Below are 22130 nucleotides of genomic sequence, written 5' to 3'. Positions count from 1 at the left end.
CGCGCTATCTCAGAGTAATTTCCACTTCACAAAACATTAGTAAATTAAACAAATTTTGTTTAATTTATTAATATTTTAAGTAATAATATTAATTCTTACAGCATACACAAGGAATAATACGAGGAAAATAACAATTTTTTATATTTTATCTAAAACTAAACCTAACAATGAACAAGAACAAAGAATTGTATTTATAAAAGACCTTATGAATGCGATCATTTTTATTTAGGTGAAACATCGAGACTATTAAATGTTAAAATAAGTAAACATTAATCTTAATTAATCCTAAAAATAGCGAATTTGATAGATTTCAAATACGTAAAAACATACAGTTCAATGGAACGATTCAAGTATAATCCTAAAAGAAACAGATGGTAAAAAGAGAAAAATTAAAGAAGCGGCTCTAATGCTAAATAAGACCAATTGAGTCGCAAATTTCTCTGCGGAATTTTACCCATATTAAAAAAGAAAGTCAATAAAAGGAAAATACGAATACTTACCATGTCGGGATAGTATTATGTGTGTTTTTCCATGATTTACTATATAATCACTAACAGGAGAATTTTACTGTCATCATTGCATGTGGTTGTCTTTTTAAAGACGAATTACGTGCTATGATTTTTCTCAGAGATATTCTCAAGTTAAAGTTATCGTATAGTTATCGTTATAGTTAATCGGAAGATGAACTATCTTAGAGTGCAACAAATTTAAGTTTGGGAATGTGACGTAGTGTTTAACGCACGTGGGCGGACTGTTTCTACCAGTGGCGGGCGGAAACAGGTAGATTTAAAATAATTTTTCACAATTATATCCAATTAAGTTAACAATGAATTTGTTAATTTTTATTTTCATAGATCTTAATCATTATGAAGTTTATAGTCAGTTGCACTCGAAAAATAATGAGTAAAATATTAGGAGTACTTTAATAAATAACAAATTCCTCAATACTTACAATTTATTAACATTACCCCAAAGGAAGGGTTTCAATAACACAAAAAAATAAGTAGTTTATTTTAACTAATTAAGTAATATATTTATTGGTCCAAACAAGAAGTTAGTTATTTAGTTATGATTCCTCGCATGATTCTAAGATCTCTATTCCCGAATTTGAATAACAATCTTCATCCTCAGAAAAGCTTTCTCCGGATAAACCAGTATTAACAACAAATTGCGTAAGTGGTACAGCGTAGTATCTAACAAATGTTCTTTTTCGATTTAAATGTTTTTATAATTTTGCGCGTGTTTACATATATTAATCCACGCCTCTAATAACACTTCTTCTGAAAATTTAGTTTTTGCTATATTTTCAAAATCATTATAAATATTAAATGTTGTATGTTATGAGTTGTCACTCTACCTTTTATCAAAGTTCATATTTTTTCGATAGTAAAAAAAATTATCGTAAAAATTATTTTAGAGGATTTTTCGGCGAATTAAAATAAAAATAATCGTTGTATATTTTTGCTGAAAGATCTTTAACTCGTTATTAGTTTCATATGCAGTCTTTAATAAGCTTTTTATTGAAATTTTTGTCAAAAATAGAATTTGATTTATTATGAAACTTTAAAAGTAATTATGGCTTACATTACTGTTATTGTTATAACAATTGACTTTTTAATTATAAACATACACCTGATTTAAAAAATCACACGCATATTAACGCACACAGCGTTAGCTACAAATCCAGTCTCTTCTCCAGCCTGAACAATTATCAGCCTTTTGCTCTTAGAAATCAGTTTTTTTAAGTTTTTCCACTTTGATCTGCCCAGTGATATGGTGCAGTATGGCTGATGTGTACCTATATGTCTTTTATTGGTATAAATTCTGGTTCTACCCTCAGATTAAAATTGAATTAGCTGCTTTAAATATTGTATTCGTTTTGAACGAATATCAAGGAGTGTCCTTTTCATTAGGACACTCCTATTGTCTTCGGATTTGCACATTGTCTTTGGATTTTCGCCACCTGCAGTTTGTTCGAGATGATTTGAAGAGTATCTGTTCAAAAGTATGATGGTTTTATTTTTTCCTATCTTTTTAGGAGCCATATTGTTAAGTAACTAATATTAATAACTAAAATAAACACACTATAGATACCCTAAATGACTTAATAATACACTAATTACTACTACCAATATACTAAGCACTAATCTAAAAAAAATTAATAAAATATCCAACACGTCAAATCAAACACTCTCTGCGATACGTACTTCTCAAACTACGACACTGGCAAGCAGTACACTGGTCGTTTTCATGGTAACACTAGTAAACACGATTCACTGCGCATCGTCGAAGTATGAGTCATATTCCCAAACTTGTTTGTTGCAGTATACAATAAAGTCGTCTCAGGGACGCAAATCAGCAATATTGTCATTTTAAAGTCGTTTACTTTAAAATGTATGATATGTCTGAATTGTAAATATGAATGAGTCAGATAAAATTAAATTATTTTTTAATTTTTACCGCGTAACAAAAAACAAAATTTCCTTTACTTTATTAGTGTTTTGTATTTTGAGAATTATTTCCGAAGTAGAAATTGAAACGTCAAAAATAAACTTATTTGAAACTTAAATTGTGGCTTATTCCCAATAAGAATAGTAATTGCATTTAAATGTCACAAGAAAATACTTCAGAACAATATTTTGTAATAAAATTATAATGTCATTCTCAATCTACGTCGCTTGGATTTTAAGAATCATTTTATAGAACCATCGACTGGACCGGACTTTTCAGTTCAGTTGTTTTAAATTTAACCGCACTCGTGTAATTTGTTTTGATTATCCAAAATCTGCTATTCTACTAGAAAATATCACTACTCTTTTTAAATTAATATTACAATATCGTCATTTAATCCATCGTTACATTAAGACATTTTAGGCAATATATTGTTGATAATAATGTACGCTCTTTAGTTTTACAATAATTCTTCGAATGGCTACGAAACATTATTTTTTTTTTAATTCTAGGAAGTACATAATACAGTATTTATGAGTCAGGAACTAGCTAAGAGATGTATATGGTTAAATAGAGTTTACACTCCAACAGCAAAAACTCCAGACAACATGAGTCCGGGAGAAGCTGAAGCACACAGAAGATTAGATATTTTACAAAAAGACTTAAAGGTACTATTAAAATAATCCCAAACATATAAAGGGTCTAATAATAGCACGTGTTTTGTTTTAGAATCAATTGGCTGAAAAACATATAGTAAGGATACCAGTGAAGTACGTCGAGGGTGGTTTAAACATTCAAATACCAGAACATGAAGAATATTTAGCTAATGTAGTACATCATTTGAAGAAACATCTTAGTGAAATGATTAATACGATAATAGAGGAGCACCAGAGCAAAACTATGCTAAAACCGAGTTTTGGTATTGAGGCCACGTTGTTTGAAGAACTAAATCAACAGACCACTTTTTGTCAGAAGGCAGCTCAATGCAGCACCGATAGAGAAAAAACCATCAACGAAGTTAAGGGGTAATTTGTATAAATACATCCTTTACTAATATATGTTATTTTTGTATCGTTTATTTTAGGTATATAAATGGAAGTAGTACAAATCCATTAGTAATTTACGGACCCAGTGGATGCGGAAAAACTACTCTGTTGGCCAGAGTAGCGCAGTGCTGCCAACAATGGCTACCAGAGGCATTTTTAATAGTTAGATTTATTGGCATCAGCGCCCAATCTAGTACAGTAGAACAGCTTTTAAGTTCAATTACTAATCAGTGTTCCATTTTAAATTACGGTCACAAATGCCATTGTACTCACGTAAGTATACAAATGTTATACACCAGTCTATATATATAAAAAATCATTTGTTTCACGTAAAAAGCTTACACAGATATTTGAAGGTTCTAAATGGTATATAAGGGATATCTTTAGATACTGAAATCTTTAAATAAATAACATAAACGATCTAATCGTCTAACATTAGTTTACTTAAGGTTAATTATGTATTTAGCTTTGTGTGTGTTTTTTCTGTAGTAGTTCCATATAAGCATTCTGCTTCTAGTCTATATTATATATTTGTGGTTCTTGGTCCACTTTCGTCTGTTTTTCTCTTTCCCCTCATTGCTCCATAAGCATTGTTATATATCAATTCTTTAATAAAAACATTGCTAGTTGGAACTATTGATAGACGTTAATTTAATTTAATAATTTCTGTATTTGTTTTTCAGAACATAGAAACCTACCAAAAAGTACTTCCAAATCTACTAACAGCAAGTTGTCTGCAAAGACCGCTGATAATCTTATTGGACGGTCTGGATCAAGTACGAGCGTACAGTTCTAAAAGCATAGACTGGCTACCCACGGTTTTGCCAGATAATATTAAATTAATAATCTCTGTATCAGAGCAAAGTGATATGCACGCCAAAATTAGCGAAAAGCTTGACCAAGACAATTTTATACAGATGCCTCTTCTCGGAGAAACCGAAGCCAAGGGTATCCTGATGTCTAGCGTCATGCAATATAATCATAGCGTTAACTCTAAAATTCAAGACTGCGTATTGAAATCTGTCCAAGAATGTACCATTCCTTTATACTCTAAGGTAAGAAAGAAAAATTCATTTTCTATATTTATTCATATTCTAAGTTTACGTCAAGTGTATTTATTTTGAAGCTAGCAATAAATCATTTACTTCACGACTTCGAATTATTTTACATCGTTGCTCGAGAATTTTTGACATAGGTACTTGAATTTATATTCGAATTATATTATATTCGGTTTTATACTATTAGTATGACTCAAGTTGAAGAAATATAATTTGGGAAGCTGATTTCTAAGAGATTTAACGGCTTGCCTTACGAATTACTTTGAAAAAAATCTGTGAAAAATGTGACAATTTTTTTATTCTTCTTCTTAGCGTGCCGTTTCCCTACGGAGGTTGGCAATCATAATGGCCATTTTTATTTTTGAGCTTGCTGCTCTAAACAAATCAATCGATCTGCATTGATACCAATCACGTAGATTCTTCAACCATGAGCTCTCAAAATTTCATATTTTGGTCCCCTCATCACGTGGCCTAGGTATTCCAGTTTTATGGTTTGTATAGTGATGATTAGTTCTGTTTCTTTACCAACCCTCCTCAGTACTTCTTTATTTGTAATTCTATCAGTCCATGATATTTTTAATACTCTGCGGTATAACCAGAGTTCGAAAGCCTCCATTCTTTTTAAATTGCATTTTTTTAATTTCCAAGGCTCAGCTTCATATAATAATATTGAAAATATATAACAGCGAATGGTACGTAGTCTGGTCCCCAAATTTAGATTTTTGCACGTTAGGAGTGGCTTCATTCGTATAAATGCTGATCTGGCAATCTCTATTCGCCTGTTTATTTCTGGATTATGATCATTGGTTTCATTGATCAAAGTTCCCAAGTACTGATATTTTTCTACTTGTTCTATCACGTTACCATTGATTGTCAATAGGTGATGTATATTTGGTGGTCTTTTTGTAATTAGCATGTATTTCGTTTTTTTAGCGTTTATAGTAATTCCTATCTCAGCACTATTCATACTTAAGCTTTCGATAAGATGTTGTAGATCTTCTATACTCGTTGCTATGATCCCAGTGTCGTCTGCATATCGTAAGTTGTTAATTAATTTTCCGTTAACGGTAACTCCCGCTTTGATATTATTGAGCGTGTTTTGGAAAATTTCTTCAGAATATAAGGTAAACAAAAGTGGCGATAAAACACATCCCTGTCTAACTCCTCTACAGATCTTCATTTCTTCTGAGTGTTGCCCATCAATTTGAACTATGGCACTTTGGTTTCAATATAATGTTTGCACTATATTTATAATTTTACTGTCAATGCGCTTGTTCATACGTATTGATATTAGTTTTTCATGTCTCACTTTATCGAAAGCTTTTTCGTAATCAACAAAGCACAAGTGTAGATCAACGGTTACATCCCGACATTGCTGAATTAATATGTTGATGGCAAATAGTCCTTCTCGAGTACCCATTCCATTTCGGAACCCGAACTGCGTCTCGCTAATATCCTCCCTAGCCTTTCGTATATTCTCTTATGTATTACTTTCATCAGTGCTTTTAAAGTATGACTCTGAGGCTCAGTGTTCGATAATCAGAGCACTCTTTTGCTGCTTGTTTTTTAGGGGTGGTTATAAATGCTGATTTCAGCCACTCTTGTGGTATTATTCCCGTATTGTACACCGTGTTGAATAAATCTGCCAATACTTCCAAGTTATCCGCTTCCCCTAGTTTTAACAGTTCTACTGATTTTTTTATTGGTATATTTTAATATATAAAAGTAACGAAAAACGTAAATTAACAAAAAAATAAGACATATTAAAGAAAAAATTATTTTTTTCTTAAATTAAAATTATTAAAATTAAAAAAAAAATTAACCCTTTACAAAGACCATAATTATTATTCCGAGTTATCTCGTCAAAGGAAAGTTAAGTGCTAAAAACGTTGTTTGCCAATAGTGATAGTCTTGGAAGCATGGCACAACACATAATGGCATTTGACAGTGAGGACACATATATTTCGTTACTTTTCGAACTCTTTTTCCGGTGTTATCCCTTTTTCTGCTACACATTGCACATTGACGTGTCGGGTCATTTTTCTTCTGTGTTGGAGGAACATATTTTGGAAAACGTCTATTAGATAAAACGATTATACTGGAGTGATAGGTTTCAAATATCATTTCAATCACATTCATGCGAAATTGTAATGGTGTGTATTGTCCTCCATTTTTCTTGTTACAGTAAAAAGCATAATTATATCTCTTTTATCTCGCCATCGTAATACTAATAATTTTCCACTTTGATAACCAATGATATTTCCTTTTGGGACTTTTTTTGTGTGCATGAGTGGTGGAATTAAACGCTGAAAAAATAGTTGGCAAATACCAAAGTGGCTTCTGTAGACAGAAGTCAACAATAGACCAGATATTTGTTCTGCGACAGATCCTCGAAAAAACAAGTGAATATAACATCGACACCCAACATCTCTTCATAGACTTTGAAAGCGCATATGACAATATAAACCGAGAATTCTTAATAAAAGCAATGAAAGAATTTAATATACCAACACAACTAATAGAACTGATAAAAGAATCTCTAAAAGTAGAAAGTAGAATCCGGATACAAAATGAATTAACGGAAACAATAGATGTGAAAAAGGGACTACGCCAGGGAGACGCTCTATCATGCATCTTGTTCAACATCGTGCTCGAGAAAATACTGAGGGACACAACAGTCAATACACGAGGAACAATCATTAATAAAAGCGTGCAAATACTAGCATTTGCAGATGATGTTGACATAATCGCAAGATCAAGAAGAGAAATGATAGAGGCATACAACCAAATAGAACGAGCTGCACAAAATAGTGGTCTTAAAATCAATCAGACCAAAACAAAATATATGCAGGTAAGTAAAAACGCAGAAATAAGACAGCCACAAAATATAACAATAGGAGAATACAACATAGAGGAGGTAAAAAACTTTATATACTTGGGATCCCTAGTCACGTCTGATAATAACGTTACGGAGGAAGTGAAGAGGCGAATATTTATTGCAAATAAATGTTACCATGGCTTAATTAGACACCTAAGATCAGATAACGTCGCAAGAAAGACAAAATGCCAAATATATAAAACCCTAATAAGACCGGTACTCACATATGGCTCAGAAACCTGGACACTTACTAAAAGAGAGGAAACGTTGTTAGCCACCTTCGAAAGAAAAATCTTGCGACACATATATAAGGGCACAAAAGAAAACGGAATATGGCGAAGACGATACAACTCTGAACTATACAAAATATACCAGGATCCGGATATTATAACATTCATCAAAATAGGATGGCTGCGTTGGATAGGACATGTAGAAAGAATGGAAGAAGGCGAAATACCAAACAAAATATTCAAACAGATGCCAGTAGAAAAAAGAACAAGAGGAAGACCGAAACTGAGATACTTAGAACAAATAGAAAATGATATAACAACCTTAAAAATAAAAAACTGGAGAAAAAAAGCACGAAACAGATCGGAATGGAGAAGAATCCTAGAACAGGCCAAGACCCAAAAAGGGTTGTCGAGCCAGTGATGATGATGATGAGTGGTGGAATTTCTTTTCTATTAGCTTTTGCGGTTCCATAAGTGTCGGGTTTTTAAGGTATCAGATAATCAGATAGTTGCGAAGAATAAAAGTTGTCAGTTATGAGGCAATGGCCTAAGTCGAATAGCGGCTCCATAAGAGATAGTGCAATTTGCGATGTAAATCCGTACGTTGCATAATTATCGTTGATAACGGTTCCTTTGCCGGTATATATTATAAATGACCAAACAAAACCGCTTTTAGAGTCACACAACAGATAACTTTTTCTGCCAAATCGAGCTCTCTTGAGCGGAATGTATTGTTTCCATCCAAGTCGTCCTTTGTATAATAACAAACTTTCGTCTATTGTAACGTCTCGATCGAGAGAATAGCACTTCCTAAATATTTTTGAAAAGTGTTCATAAATAGGCCAAATTTTATTTAGTTTACGATTTGGATGCTCTTTTGGTTTATATTCTTCGTTATTAGAAAACTGTAAATATTGTTATATTTGGCAATATCTCTGATAGCTAATAGCTTCTTTGAATAATATTGTGGATTATTTTGACCACTACAGTTGTTGGTCGGGCTTTTTTACGATTATCTGTAGAATAACTAAACCAAGGAAAACACGTATTTCAGCATTTTTAGTTTCCCTCCAATGTAATCCTTTCGACGTAGCTGAAGCATTTCTAGTTATTTATTCTGCATACCGATTGGTTTCGGTGGCAATATGAGCAATAATACTATCGTCAAAGAATTTATTGAAGAAGTGTTAGACGTTGTTTGGCTCAGGAATTTCAAAATTTATAGAAGATTTCCCATGAAACGGAAATATAGGTGGTGGCGACGGTGGCGATAAAATATTTATATCACACCATCACCTGCTGCTGTTACATCAGTATCACTATCATCTGAATTATTTAATTTCATCAAGAATACTTTCGGTATTACATTCAGAACTTGAACGGCTTATATTATATTCTGATCCACTTCTTTCGTACTGGTAATGTTCGTCTTCACTAGTACCCTTCATGAATGCCGCACGGTATTCGTAAATAAAAGAAACAAACTGCGATAAACTGCAATACGCCTTTTTTAATGTTCAGACATGTACCATGTACTAAATCATTACCGTTAGAAACAGGGGTCACCAAATGGCGGACCGCGGTCCGCATCCGGACCGTGACCTTGTTTTATGCGGACCGCCGTTAAATTCAAAATATAGTAATAAAATTATAGTGTAAAATTATAATCAAATCTAAATATATAAATATCTTTACATTTTACATTTTAAAATACACAGTACTAATACTATACAGAAATACTCGTATTCTAAACAATATGTTTCGACTAAACGGTTTTCCAAAATTTCAGAAAGTACCTACCTAAAATTATTCTTTTAGCAAACTACAATAGGAAAGCTGTCTGAACAGTACCTAGTAACCAGTCTATAATAAAACTAAAATGTTTTCCCCAAACTTTCAGGTAATAGAACCATAATAAAATAAATTTCTTTTGTATTTAAAATTTTGAAATTTTTTTGTATTTCATAATAACATTTTAATTTGCATATTTCTGATATAGTAACCATTCTGTGGAATTTTATAATAATTCTATTGTATTTAATAAAACTAAAGATTACTGGGGTTGATGTGGGATATTTTCATTTAACATCGATTTAGTATCGATGTTATCGAATACCTAAACATCGATGGCAAAACATCGACCATCGAATCAAGGAGTATGATGTTTATCAATCATCGATGAATATCGCGCATTCCTAGTCTTAATCTCAGTTTTGCTTGTCGCATCGCAGTCTTCGATCAGTCGTCATTCTGAGTCGTTTCATAAACAAAGACGGGAGAAAAAACAATATAATAGCTTTATAATCATCTTTTTTCTTAAGTTTATTTCATACCCCTCCCTAAAAGAGGTGGCCTAGTTACCTGGTTTCAACTACGTAACCAGGATGATCTCCTGAGGGGGGGTTACAACTACTGGAGCGTTTCTTGGTAACCCCTCCCGGTTACGCCACTGTCTGGTTTAGTGCTGAGTCTCCGGACCGCGGAAGTGTAGTAGGTTTTCGAAACGGACCCTCAGGGAATATAATTGGTGACCCCTGGTGTATAATACAGCGACAACAAAGTCTACAGCAACAAAATAGATGAGTTAAAAACGTTTTAATATATTTTATGCCACTATTTAAAACGATTTTAAACTGTTTGCTACTGTTCAGCTGTTCAGTCAAAATTCAGCGCGAGATATCTCGGGTTAATAATTTTTTTTAAAAATTGTTTGGCCGAGCATACTTGGGATAAATTGTTAAGCGGTTAAAGAAAAATATTAATAATAATTGTTAAAGTTTTTCCTATATTTTTACATCTATTTTGGTAAGTTTTTAAAAAAATAACATCTAGCATTTGCTCTTTTAGGTTTTAGCATGGCAAACATCGTGGTGGGTAGATAAAGAACACGAAATCGTACCAAAAGGACACGTCAACGATCAACTACATCAAATGCTAGAAGAACTAGAAACAATTTTAGGAGAAACTCAAGTTCAACACGCTCTGGCTCTATTAACCTGTACAAAACATAGCCTAACTGACTCAGAAATGATAGATTTATTAGCTTTCGATGAACATTTCCATACTGACACAACATTTGGTAATAAGTTGTCTAGACTTATATTATATTTTTATTTTTTTTATATAGATGTAGATTTTGATCTCTATTTATTTTAGAAAAAACGTCTCTATGTGATGTTTTAGTTTCTTGGGCTCCAGCGTGCATAACTTGGTCTAGAATAAATAAGTACTTAGCTCCATTCCTTCATTGGACCTTAACTGGTAAGGTACTGGGTATTCAGTGGAAGGATAATTTGTTAAAGGAAGCAGCGTCTGAAAGATTCAAAGAACATAAAAAATGGGCCCACCAAATGCTTTATGACTATTACAATGTAAGAATTTATTTTCACTCTTATAAAGATAAACATTATTTCATTGTCATAAAATGTATTTACAGTCTTTAGTTTATGTACAATATTCTAACACTTATTTTAATTCATTTACACTAACAACTCTGAGATAGCGCGTTAATGTATATATTTATTACTTGATAATAGGAGTTAATTTTTAAACTCCTTAGATTAATTCATCGAGCAAAAAGACAAAAGAGGGAATCTAATCGTTATGAAAAGGCGACCAAAAAAGTGGCCTCTGATGGCGGACATATCCGGAAATGCGAATGCGCCAAATTTAAATTTTACGACACTTATTAGCAGTAGCTATAAAATAGTTTTCAGAATGTGTCTTAGACGAGAATATTTTAATTAAATATTAACGATAACAGTCTAAAATGTGAAACAATTGTTAAAAAACTTCAATATAAATAAGATTTCATGTGACAGTTGGGACAAATAATAACATAACCCAACTAAATTTGATTTCTTAAACAAGGAAAGACTCTCTTTCCTTGTTTAATTTGGCCTCTCAAGATGGCACTTCCTGTCTAACAATATTTTTGCCCCCACTACCTTTACATTCCCTCTTTTGTCTTTTTGCTCGATGGATTAATTAGAATGAACAGTGGAAGTGTGACGTCACAACTGTCAATTACTTTCCAAACAAAAGTTGAAATGCCCAATTCAAGACTTTTTAATTTCTATAAAGTTAACATTTTGCTTCCTCTGCTGCTTTTTCTTTTAAGTATAGTGTTTTTTACGATAATACCATCATAATTCAGTGTTCTATTTCTATGAAATATAGTTTAAAAGTTTAAATTAAAGACATTCTAACCTTACTTTATTGATACAGGCATTTTATTGTTATTTTTATAAAACAACATGCTTTATTATTTACACAACCTTGTAAAATTGTTGTAGTAACTATTAGAATACTTAGATATTGCAAAAAGCGGAAAGATTCTGTAAAAAAATGAAAAAATAACGAAAAATACAAATTATCCACACTAAATAATGTTTGTTTGGAAAGTGAAACTGACAGATGTCAATAAAATCTACGTCATCACTTCCACGGTCCATTATTCCACAGACATCGCGGCAAGGTATTGTAAAATCTTTGTCGGAGGGGGGGGGGGGGTTACCATGAACTTGTCCGTTGAACACTGAGTTTGCTCTACTGAGATGGGATTATTCGATTTTGAAGATATAGAATAAATTAGTCTTTAATTCGTTTTATAAAGTTTCTTCTCCAAGTGTTACAGCCTCTATCATTACGCCAGCTTCGCCCAGGCTTTCTTATTTTTCATTTCTCTTAACGAGTGTCCGATTTCTTCTTGAGTTGTATACGGCATAAGCTCTGATCCTTGGTTGATCAGTCTTTTTCGCTGATGCTGTTGACCGTTCTTATTTGTTAACTACTTGTATATAGTTTGGTACAGAATCTTTCTGTTATTTTCTGCAGTTTTTGATTATTTGTTGTTATTATAATAAAAATATTAAATATTATAATTATTACTTTAAGTATTTATCTACAGTAAAGTAAGTTTATATTTACAAATAAACTATTGATTCTTTTAGGGCCGATGGTGGAATAGTAAACCTAAAAATCTCCAGGCTCGGTTGGTCGTTCAAGAAAATATATTAGGAAAATGGTATGGTGATAATATGGATGTGGTGTTTTCCTTATTTTGTTTGATTTACATATTATTTTTGTACATATTTAATTTGTTTGCCGTTATGCATGTACATATTTTTTTAATAAAGCTTTTTAATTCTAATTTTTATTTTTATTTTGCTTTTAATTGCAAAGCTTATTTTTGCACAATAGACAACTTACGAAGTTGTTAAAAGTTTGTTTTAATTTATTAGAAATTCTTAAGTTGAGCAGAGTATATTGTAATTATTCTTTTTAAAATGTATAATTCGAGGCAAAAAAGTTTTTCTCAAAATTTCGCAATAGCCACGTATTTAATTTGAGTTTTTTCGTTCTGCAGAAATTTGGGCGTTGTTTTTTAATTATTAACAATTTATTGTCAAAAATGGTTACCATTAAAACGGTAAAGTGAAATGGGGTAAATGTGATTTAATTTTTATATAGTTCACTTTCATACGGGTAAAACTTGCATTTTTTAATGGAACAATGATAAAACAAAAAATTGAACAATTGATTAATTGACCTTATCTTTCATATACACGCAACTTTTTGTGAAAAATGTTAGGCATTTTTTTTTTTAAATATGTCAGTATATCATATTTACGTCGAAGTTTGGGACAAATGTAATAATTATGTATACCCAACCTATAAGGACGTTATTCAAAACATTACAGGGTAAAAGTATAAAATTTAAAGTATAAAGATTGATCGTAAAAAAATTAATTATCTAAAAAAACACACTTTATTGGTACTTAAGTACAACAAATATTGAAATCAAAAAAGCAATTAAGAAGATAAATTCTATTCTTTAAAAGAATCTGAGAATATAAACGAACCGCATCTATTGACAGTTGGTTCTGGCAAACCAAGACGATATCACTTTGGTCTACAGTCTTTATGTCTTCCATTACTGCGCATGAAAACGCATTTTTTGGAAATCGTGTGAACTTTACTGTCCAACCATCATCGCCTGACTCTGTAACCATTCCAACAAAATGCTTTATTAGTTTTTTGGTGCAATATCTGACTTTTTCTTCTTCTTCTACGACACTACAGCCCAAATTGAGCCTTGGCTTCCTTTATTTTTGCCTCCACGCTTGCTTGTCTGTGGCTGCTCTTCTTCATACACGGAAATCCTAAAAGGGCTTATGCGTCGCTGTTTACTGTGTCTTCCCAGCGCTTTCTTGGCTTTCCAAGCGGTCTCTTTTCCTGCATTCTAACATTCAGTGCTCTTTTTGGTAGCCTATCCTATCCCATTCTTATCAAATGTCCGGCCCATTACAATCTTTGTATTCTAATGAAGTCTGACAGTGGTGCTTCTTTATAAAGTTAATAAAGCTCGTTGTTCTATCGACTTCTGAAGATTCCGTTTTCTCTCACAGGTCCTAGTATTCTCCTCCGTAATTTTCTTTATATATATATATATATATAGTATATATATATATATATATATATATATATATATATATATATATATATATATAATAATATATATTATATATATATATATATATATATATATATATATATATATATATATACATATATATTATGGAAAAAAATTTTAACTTTTTTAAATAATTTTACATATTAAAAATAATTTATTTCAGCAGTTTTATAATAATTATTAATTTATTAAATTTGAAAAAAATGTATTTTGATTTGAAAATTACGTATAAATGTTTATAACTTTAAAAAATTTCCTAGGCTAGCATAGTTGGCCGATTCCATCTTTTCAAAGTGCGTTTTAAAAAGATGAGCCTTCCTTTATCTGTAAAAAAATTTAGACTACTTATTTTAAGCCGGACTCAAACGACTCGTGTACTTGGCGAATAATCGTCACTTGCGTATACTTGCCATGTCGTGTGAGTGGGTTACTCGTACAATTATTTGTCACTCGATACCACTTGTTGGTTTTGCATCTGTTGTCGGTAAAAATGACCCGAGTCAAAGAGATCACGATTATTCCTACACTTGCCCGCTTGCGAAGTACACACAATACTTGTCTTGCATAGGTGCTCAAACGAAATGTATAAATAATTGGCAGGTTCATATAAAAGTTTTTATAAAAATGAGCCGGTCATTTGGATGACGAAACATAAAGAACATAAAAATTGTAATGCAGTTAATGATGCCTGGAAAAGATACAAGATAATATCTTTGTCCAGTGAACTTTAAATGAACTGAAAAAAAAAGATTTGCTAATGGCCATTATGGCCATAAAGGTTCTCGTTTGAGATCCTGCAACATATGAATGGCGCTGTATCTCACGAAAAATATTTATACATTTTTTTCAGTTTTTGTAGCTACAATGCTGTTTTCATCATCATCATCATCATCAGCCCATAGTCGTCCACTGCTGAACATAGGCCTCCTCGAAAAACCTCCATTCAGTCAGATCTATCTTGCGCTGCTGCAATCCAGTTGGTACAAATCCTCTTTATATCGTCAGTCCATCTTGTGGGTGGTCTTCCCGAGTTTCGTCTATCCGCTCTTGGTCTCCATTTCAAGATGTTTTTAGTCCACCTATTATCCTTCATTCTAGCGACGTGTCCTGCCCACCTCCATTTAATTTTGGCTATGTGTTTTAGAATGTCTTGTACACACACTTTTTCTACGGATTTCTTTGTTTTTTACCCTATCTTCGCAACGTTATGCCTAACAATGATTTTTCCATTCTACGTTGCGTTTTGTAGTTTTCGTGTAGATGTCCTTGTTAGGGTAAGTGTCTCTGCGCCATATGTAAGGACAGGCAAGACACACTGATGAAAGGCTCTTCTTTTTAATCTGATAGGTATATCACCTTTAAAATATCATGCAGTTTTTCATATACTTCTTATTCCAGTGTTATTCTTCTTAGCAGCTCAGCAGTTTGATTATCTCTGCTAATTTTTACCGTATATCCAAGGTATATGTAGCTGACAACAATTTTTAATTTCGACGTCTTCTACACTTAAAGGATGGCTCGGAACTAAATTAGTCATCATTTTTGTCCTTTGGTATAGTTTATTTTTATGAACGAGAGAGTAATTAGCATAATTTTAACTGGTAGCTCCGACCACTCCATGGGCGTGCTCAAGATTAATTGAAAAATTACTTTGAATAATTGTAAAAAATAAATGAATTATTTCAGTGTTATAAAGTGTTATGTGTATGTAAACAAAAGTGACCTCTTTTATCACACACTATATTAGAACTGACTGGCCTACATTAAAAAGGGTTTAAAAAAATTCACATTTTTTTTAATTTTTAAAAATTACAAAAGAGAAAAAGAGTTTTTAAAACCGTCTAAGGTATGTTAAATAGATGAATAAAAATATTAATATAAAACTTACAGCTACTTGTTACAAATCCAAATCAGATTCAGAAGATGAACTTTCAGAACCAAGATTTATAATAACTGGCTCGATCATTTTATCAGTAATATTGTCCAGCTTCCAGCATTTTTTCCCTCTTCTTTAATAGTGTGATTTACTGCCTTTTTCCCAGTTTTCAGGTTTTACATTATTTACGGCCTCCAAAAACAACTGTTTAACATCATGAATTTTAAAAGTGGTATTTTTTCTTGAAACTTCACTCTTTATCTGTGCCCATACCAGTTCAAATCGGGTTTAATTCACAATGATATGGTGGGGATCTAAGTACTGTCATTCCACGATTTTTGGCAATTTCATCAATTTCGTATTTTTAAATTTTTCTTTATGAAGGGCACACAACGAATAAAGTTCCTTTCTCATAGATCCGGGATGGTACGTAATATTTTTTGAACTCAGCCAATTCTGCAAGTCTTTTGACGTGACAACGTCTTAAATTAGGTTGTGGCTCGGAGTCATTCATGAAAAAGTGTAACGCCCGCTCACGTCTGTTACAGTGAGTCACCGAACGAGAAAGAGGCCCGCCGGACCGGCGAATGCCTTGCGTCTCTCTCCCACTCAAACATGATCGGGTCCGCTGCGCGCGCAGCACTAGAGAATTAGGCGCGTTGAATCGGTGCGTGCTTCCGTGCTTGTGTCTCTGTCAGTGTTGTTCCGTCTACCGATTTTTCGGTAGATCTACCGAATTTGATTCCTATCTACCGATCTATCGAACTGCCCCTTGAATCTACCTAATTTTAAAACAAATATCACAATGACTTGAAAATAAATTCGGATAATACAATTTATCTTTTTTATTTCTGTTACCATCAAAAAAACTTTTCAGTGTAACCTAATACTTGGTATTTTTAACACGTTTGTATTAAAATTCATTTGATACTTCCCTATAGTGTTTAAAAATATATTTGCAAAGATGCAAAGAAAGCGAAATACCCCGAGATTCAAGTTCGTAATTTTATACCTAATAATAACATATTGTATAAACATCATTCCGTAATCATAATCATTCACACACGTCTCTTTCAATTCTCAAAGAATCTCAAGTATCAAGTGATAAATTATTAGCTAAATGACGGTGTGTGTGCTGTCGGTTTTCTTTGACTGCCGACTTAATCCATTAGCAGATAATGGTTGTTACATCTATTTGAACCAGAACGTTTTAACTTTCTGTAAATATTATGACCTATAACTATTTCTCAAAATATTATTAAACCTTATTTGTATCATAATAGCTGATGTGAGCATTTGGTCCCAATAATTTGATTCTTTATTTATTAAACAAAATTCAATGAATTATGGTTATTTCTAATAATTATTTCAGCATAATTATTTAAGGTCTTTAACTTTTGAACCATTAAGTCGCCACCATAATGGGAAACTTTTCTATTTTTAGTTTTATGGAAAAAAGTTATTCTTTCTAAAAAGTTCTGAATGATCTAAAACTTAGAATACAATCATCAGATATTAAATTTTTTTAGTAATATAGGCAGTTTATCAAAAAATATGAATGTTATGTTCATATTTTTTGACAAACCTCGTGTATATGGCTCAAAAAATTTAATTGATTGATTTTAGGTTTTAGGTCATAAAACTAAAAAAAAATTCCATTATGGTGTTCACTTAATTGGACGCACTGTATTATAATATATATAATTTACGTCATTGCATATGATCTACCGAAATCTACCGAATTTTTCCGAAGGCATCTCCCGATATTGGATAAGCTCCACGGAACATCACTGGTCTCTGTCTTTCTCGAGCGTTCTTGGCGTTCAAGACACATTACAGCAGAAACACTTCCTTTCATTTCATATTTCTCCTATCATCGTCCTATCCTCAACAAAATCACTCAAATAGAAATTAGTTAAGTTTAAGTTTACATGTACAATGTTTTAGTAAACAAAATATATTTCTATAGTTAAAATTTGTGCAATTCTTATTTTCATTCAATTCCTTGTTCCTATTATGCAATTTAATAATATTCATATCAATAAATATTCTACCGAGAAAAAGACGTTGTCACGTAAAATCTTCGCCCGTAAAACCGACTTTACAGGCAACCGATTTTTTTTTAACCACTTGGTTGTGGGCAGTCCTTCTATAAGTCTGGAGTGATAACTTGCATTATCCATTACTATTACACAGTTCTTAGGAAGAAGATCTATCATTTGTTCGAACCATTCTTGAAAGACATCAGCGTTCATGTCTTCATGGTAGTCACCGATACGAGTTGATTCAAAAGTTAATAAACCACCTTCAACAAAACCGTCTGAACTGCCAATGTGTACTATTATCAGCCTGCGTCCCTTTCCTGATGGTGGGTTTAAACCAGTAGATAAGTTATTTACAAAAGCGTGCCTTTGACTTGTAACAGTTTCATCCTGCCAAAATTTATTTGGTGTATGACCCTCGTTGATCCATGTTTCATCAAGATAAAATATTTTTCTTTTTTGGTACTCTGAGATAGCGCGTTCCATATGACAATATCGCTTCTTCCTAATAAAATAGACTTTCTGGGATTCTTTTTCCAGCGGAAGCCTATTTCTTTTAAAAGTTTCCATAACGTACTTCGACTCATTTCTGGGTAATCCTTATCATCTCGAACTGAGACAAGAACTTTATCCAATGTTGGAAATTCTTGTCTAAAGAAGAATTCGTGCACTTTCCGTCGAATTCCTTCTTTAAAATGAAATTCTATTTGAAATTTTGGTTTCCCTGGAGCATTACGTGGCATTTGAAAACTACCACATTTCTCTTCTTTAATAACTCTGTAAATCGTAGATTTCCCAACACCAAGTGTGCTGCTAACTAACTCAACGGTCTCATCAACACTTTCACATAAACGTTTGTCTGTAAATGATTTAAAACAATTAAATATTAATGTTTTTTCATTAACTGTTAGAGGACCAATTTTTCGGCGTTTACACGGCACTTCCAAATTTTCCATAACACTAGTATACACAATAAACTGCACCTTGCAACTGAAGTACCTACTTTTAGTGAACTGTTAAGAATTTTGAATACGCCACTAGGACCTTCCTATATACAAAATGGAAAAACCCACTATCACATTTTCTGTGGAATAAGTTTAGAAGGTAATTATCCAGTCAATTACTGTCGTAGATTCCTGGAATTAAAGAATTAAATGTTTGATTGTTGAAACCCTTACTTCGTGGAATGCACTCATTTCAGATAAAATAAAACGTTTTATTTTATCTAAAGAATTAAACTTTATTTTGCAAATAGATAAAATAAAACGTTTTATTTTATCTAAAGAATTAAACTTTATTTTGCAAATAGGCAGGTACTTATTAAACTTTTATTGGTTATATATAACCAATAAAATAAACATCTTACATTTCTTGCAAATTCATTAGTACCTGTTAATCTCCATCACTCCGACACTGGCAACCTTATTTAGGGATTAGTAACCCTCACAACTATTGTATTCTATTCTGCTCCAACCTTTATACCTGGTGGTCATACTCAATTTAAAATTGTTTTCCTATATACTTCTGTAAACTTGTTGACAAATATCTGTTTTTCATTGAGTCACCCGTATCAACAGTTTAGGGATTTGCATACATAATTTATTGTTTTATTACTCTCTCATACATAAAAATACACTATAGTTAATATTTAGACCTACTTTACGTGCTGCATCGCTGAGTTCATTTAACATATCACTGGCAGCCTTTAGGTCCTCTGAAATCAGAACAATATCATCTGCGAATCGTAGATGACTAAGCATCTCACCATCAATATTTATTCCTTTACTTTCCCATTCCAGTGACTTCAGAGCATGTTCAAGTACAGTAATGAACAACTTAGGCGACATACTATCTCCCTGTCAAATACCTCTCCTGATATGTATCTTATTGGTAGGACCGTGCAGATTTATAGTTGTTGTAGCATTTCTGTATATATTTTCTATAATATTGGTGTATCTATGATCAATTCGACACTCTTCCAATGCCTTTAGAAGTGCGGGTAGTTCGATAGTAGCAAACGCTTTATGGAAGTCTATAAATGTTAGAACTGGAGGTCTATTGTATTCAATTGATTTTTCAATCAAGACTTTTATGCACTGTAGGTGGTCATTTGTACCATAGTTGGGGCGAAAAGCAGCCTGCTCTCTTAGCTGATATAGCTCAAATTTTGCTTCCAATCGATTGGTTATTATTCTGGTGTATAGTTTGTATAAATGGTTGAGTAGATAATTTGGCCTGTAATTCTCTAGGTTCATGTTGTCACCCTTTTTATGCACAAGAATTGTAATGGAGTTATTCCGAGCTATAGGAATTGTTTTACTATACAAGCAGAGATTGAAGAGGTCTCGTATTTTTTTCAGAAGAGAAGTTCCGCCAAGTTTTATAGCTTCTGTAACTATTCCATCATCTCCTGGCGACTTGTTGTTTTTCATTTTTCAAACAATGCTGTTTTAGTTAATTTTAAATACAGGTACTTACTTGCTTCGACTTTTATACCGTTCAACAGCTTTTTTGCTTTTTTTTTAATTTAATTAAATAATCAGAGCTCATTACAACAAAAGCTGCGAAAGCAACAACGAGATGTTCCGGACGACCTCTGTCACATCACTGATTCATTTATCAAGGTTGTTAAAAATCCTTTCGTATACTTGCTATGTCTGTACACTCTCGTGTACTTGTGAATTGTACCCGTCGTGTGAGCGCCCATCGCACTCGCAAAGCTCGTATACTTGCAAAGCTCGTATACAAAGTAGGCAAATAATTGTGTACTTGCCAAGTACCTACACGAGTCGCTTTAGTCCGCCTTTAGACCCACCATAATTTTGCAAATTTGCAATTTTTTGCGAACTTTGGATTGCACAATTATTATGCAAAAACTATTAAACCGATCTGATGAAATTTAGTACACGTTTCAGTCGTATTATAAAGTTTTTCTAAGTAAAATATGAAGACTTAAACGTAGATGGGTATTAAAATCTTTTCGATGTTAAATCTCGGAACTGTCTGTAGACGATTTACTTACCTGGCTCATGTCTCAGCTTAGAAACTGGTCTTGTCGGTTAAAGTAGACTCCTGGTATTTATTCAAAAATTAAGTCGTTTTGCAAAATACAAAAAAAAATTATGTTGAAAATTTTTTTCGTAAACATATCAGGAATCGAAATATAAGCAATTTACGAACTTTTTGTACACGCCCTATGACAAATATTTGTAGAAATACCTGTTCATCAGGCACTTTATCTTGGCACTATTACAAATGAGTTTTTAGGTTTGTACACAATTTGTTTGCTTACTATTTAAAAAAACCTATAAACAACAAACGTCATAATGTAACTTCTATATTATAATAGTAAATCTCTTCAACAGTTATAACCGCAGGCGACTGGACGAACTTCCCTACCAACACTTCCAACTGCATTCCAATCTGGAGAACTCGATGTTCCTCTCGGATACTTCCTGGATATACGACAAAGTGTGCGGCTCCAACTGTTATCAGATATTAGAAGATATCAACCTTCATCCTCAAATCTTAAATCAATTTACGCTTGTTCTTAAAGACTTTATTGAAACTCACGCCTCCGTAATGAACTACGACGGCAAACAATTCTACTCACACATGTACAAATATTTAACTGATAAAATTAGCAAGAATGAACTTAGTATAGAAAATAATGACTCTAGTTTATCAAAAGTGTATAGTGTATGTAAATCTCCCCCTGTTTTATCGCTGACTCTGAGATAGCGCGTAGATTCGGTGGAATCAGACCAGTTTTCGGAGAAGACGATTGAAGAGAAGAATTTCGATTTAGTTGTACGCCTTCCGAAGACTGATCAGTTTATTGTAACCGTCTCTACCAATAACAAAGAGCTTTGTGTTTGGGATATTATTAAGTAAGTATTTGTAAAGTATAAATTATTATCACAATGAAAAGTATTCTCTAATGTGGTTTGTGAGGTAATAACGATGACTAGTCTCTAAGTGAAACCACAAATTGTAAAAACAATATTTATTTATTAAAATCCATGAAGCGTTTTGACATCACTGTCAACATCAGCTTTATAAAACAGAAGAAAC

The 22130-nt window shown here is 32.5% G+C and overlaps 1 protein-coding gene across 1 annotated transcript; it reads left to right on the top strand.

Moving 5' to 3' along the window:
- Window positions 1–2963: 2963 nt before the first annotated feature.
- Window positions 2964–21797, top strand: LOC140431714 (NACHT and WD repeat domain-containing protein 2-like; the record flags this gene model as incomplete). Its single annotated transcript, XM_072519598.1, has 8 exons — window positions 2964–3119; window positions 3181–3476; window positions 3536–3770; window positions 4181–4552; window positions 10511–10742; window positions 10820–11034; window positions 12616–12689; window positions 21422–21797. Coding segments are annotated over 8 exons (1956 nt in total), but the record flags the coding sequence as incomplete, so codon positions are not given.
- Between the last annotated feature and the right edge of the window lie 333 nt (window positions 21798–22130).

The sequence above is a fragment of the Diabrotica undecimpunctata genome, unplaced genomic scaffold (assembly GCF_040954645.1).
Source record: "Diabrotica undecimpunctata isolate CICGRU unplaced genomic scaffold, icDiaUnde3 ctg00001768.1, whole genome shotgun sequence".
Lineage (NCBI taxonomy): Eukaryota > Metazoa > Arthropoda > Insecta > Coleoptera > Chrysomelidae > Diabrotica > Diabrotica undecimpunctata.
The sequence above is the reverse complement of the archived record's forward strand: the minus strand, read 5'-3'. Positions and strand labels throughout refer to the sequence as shown.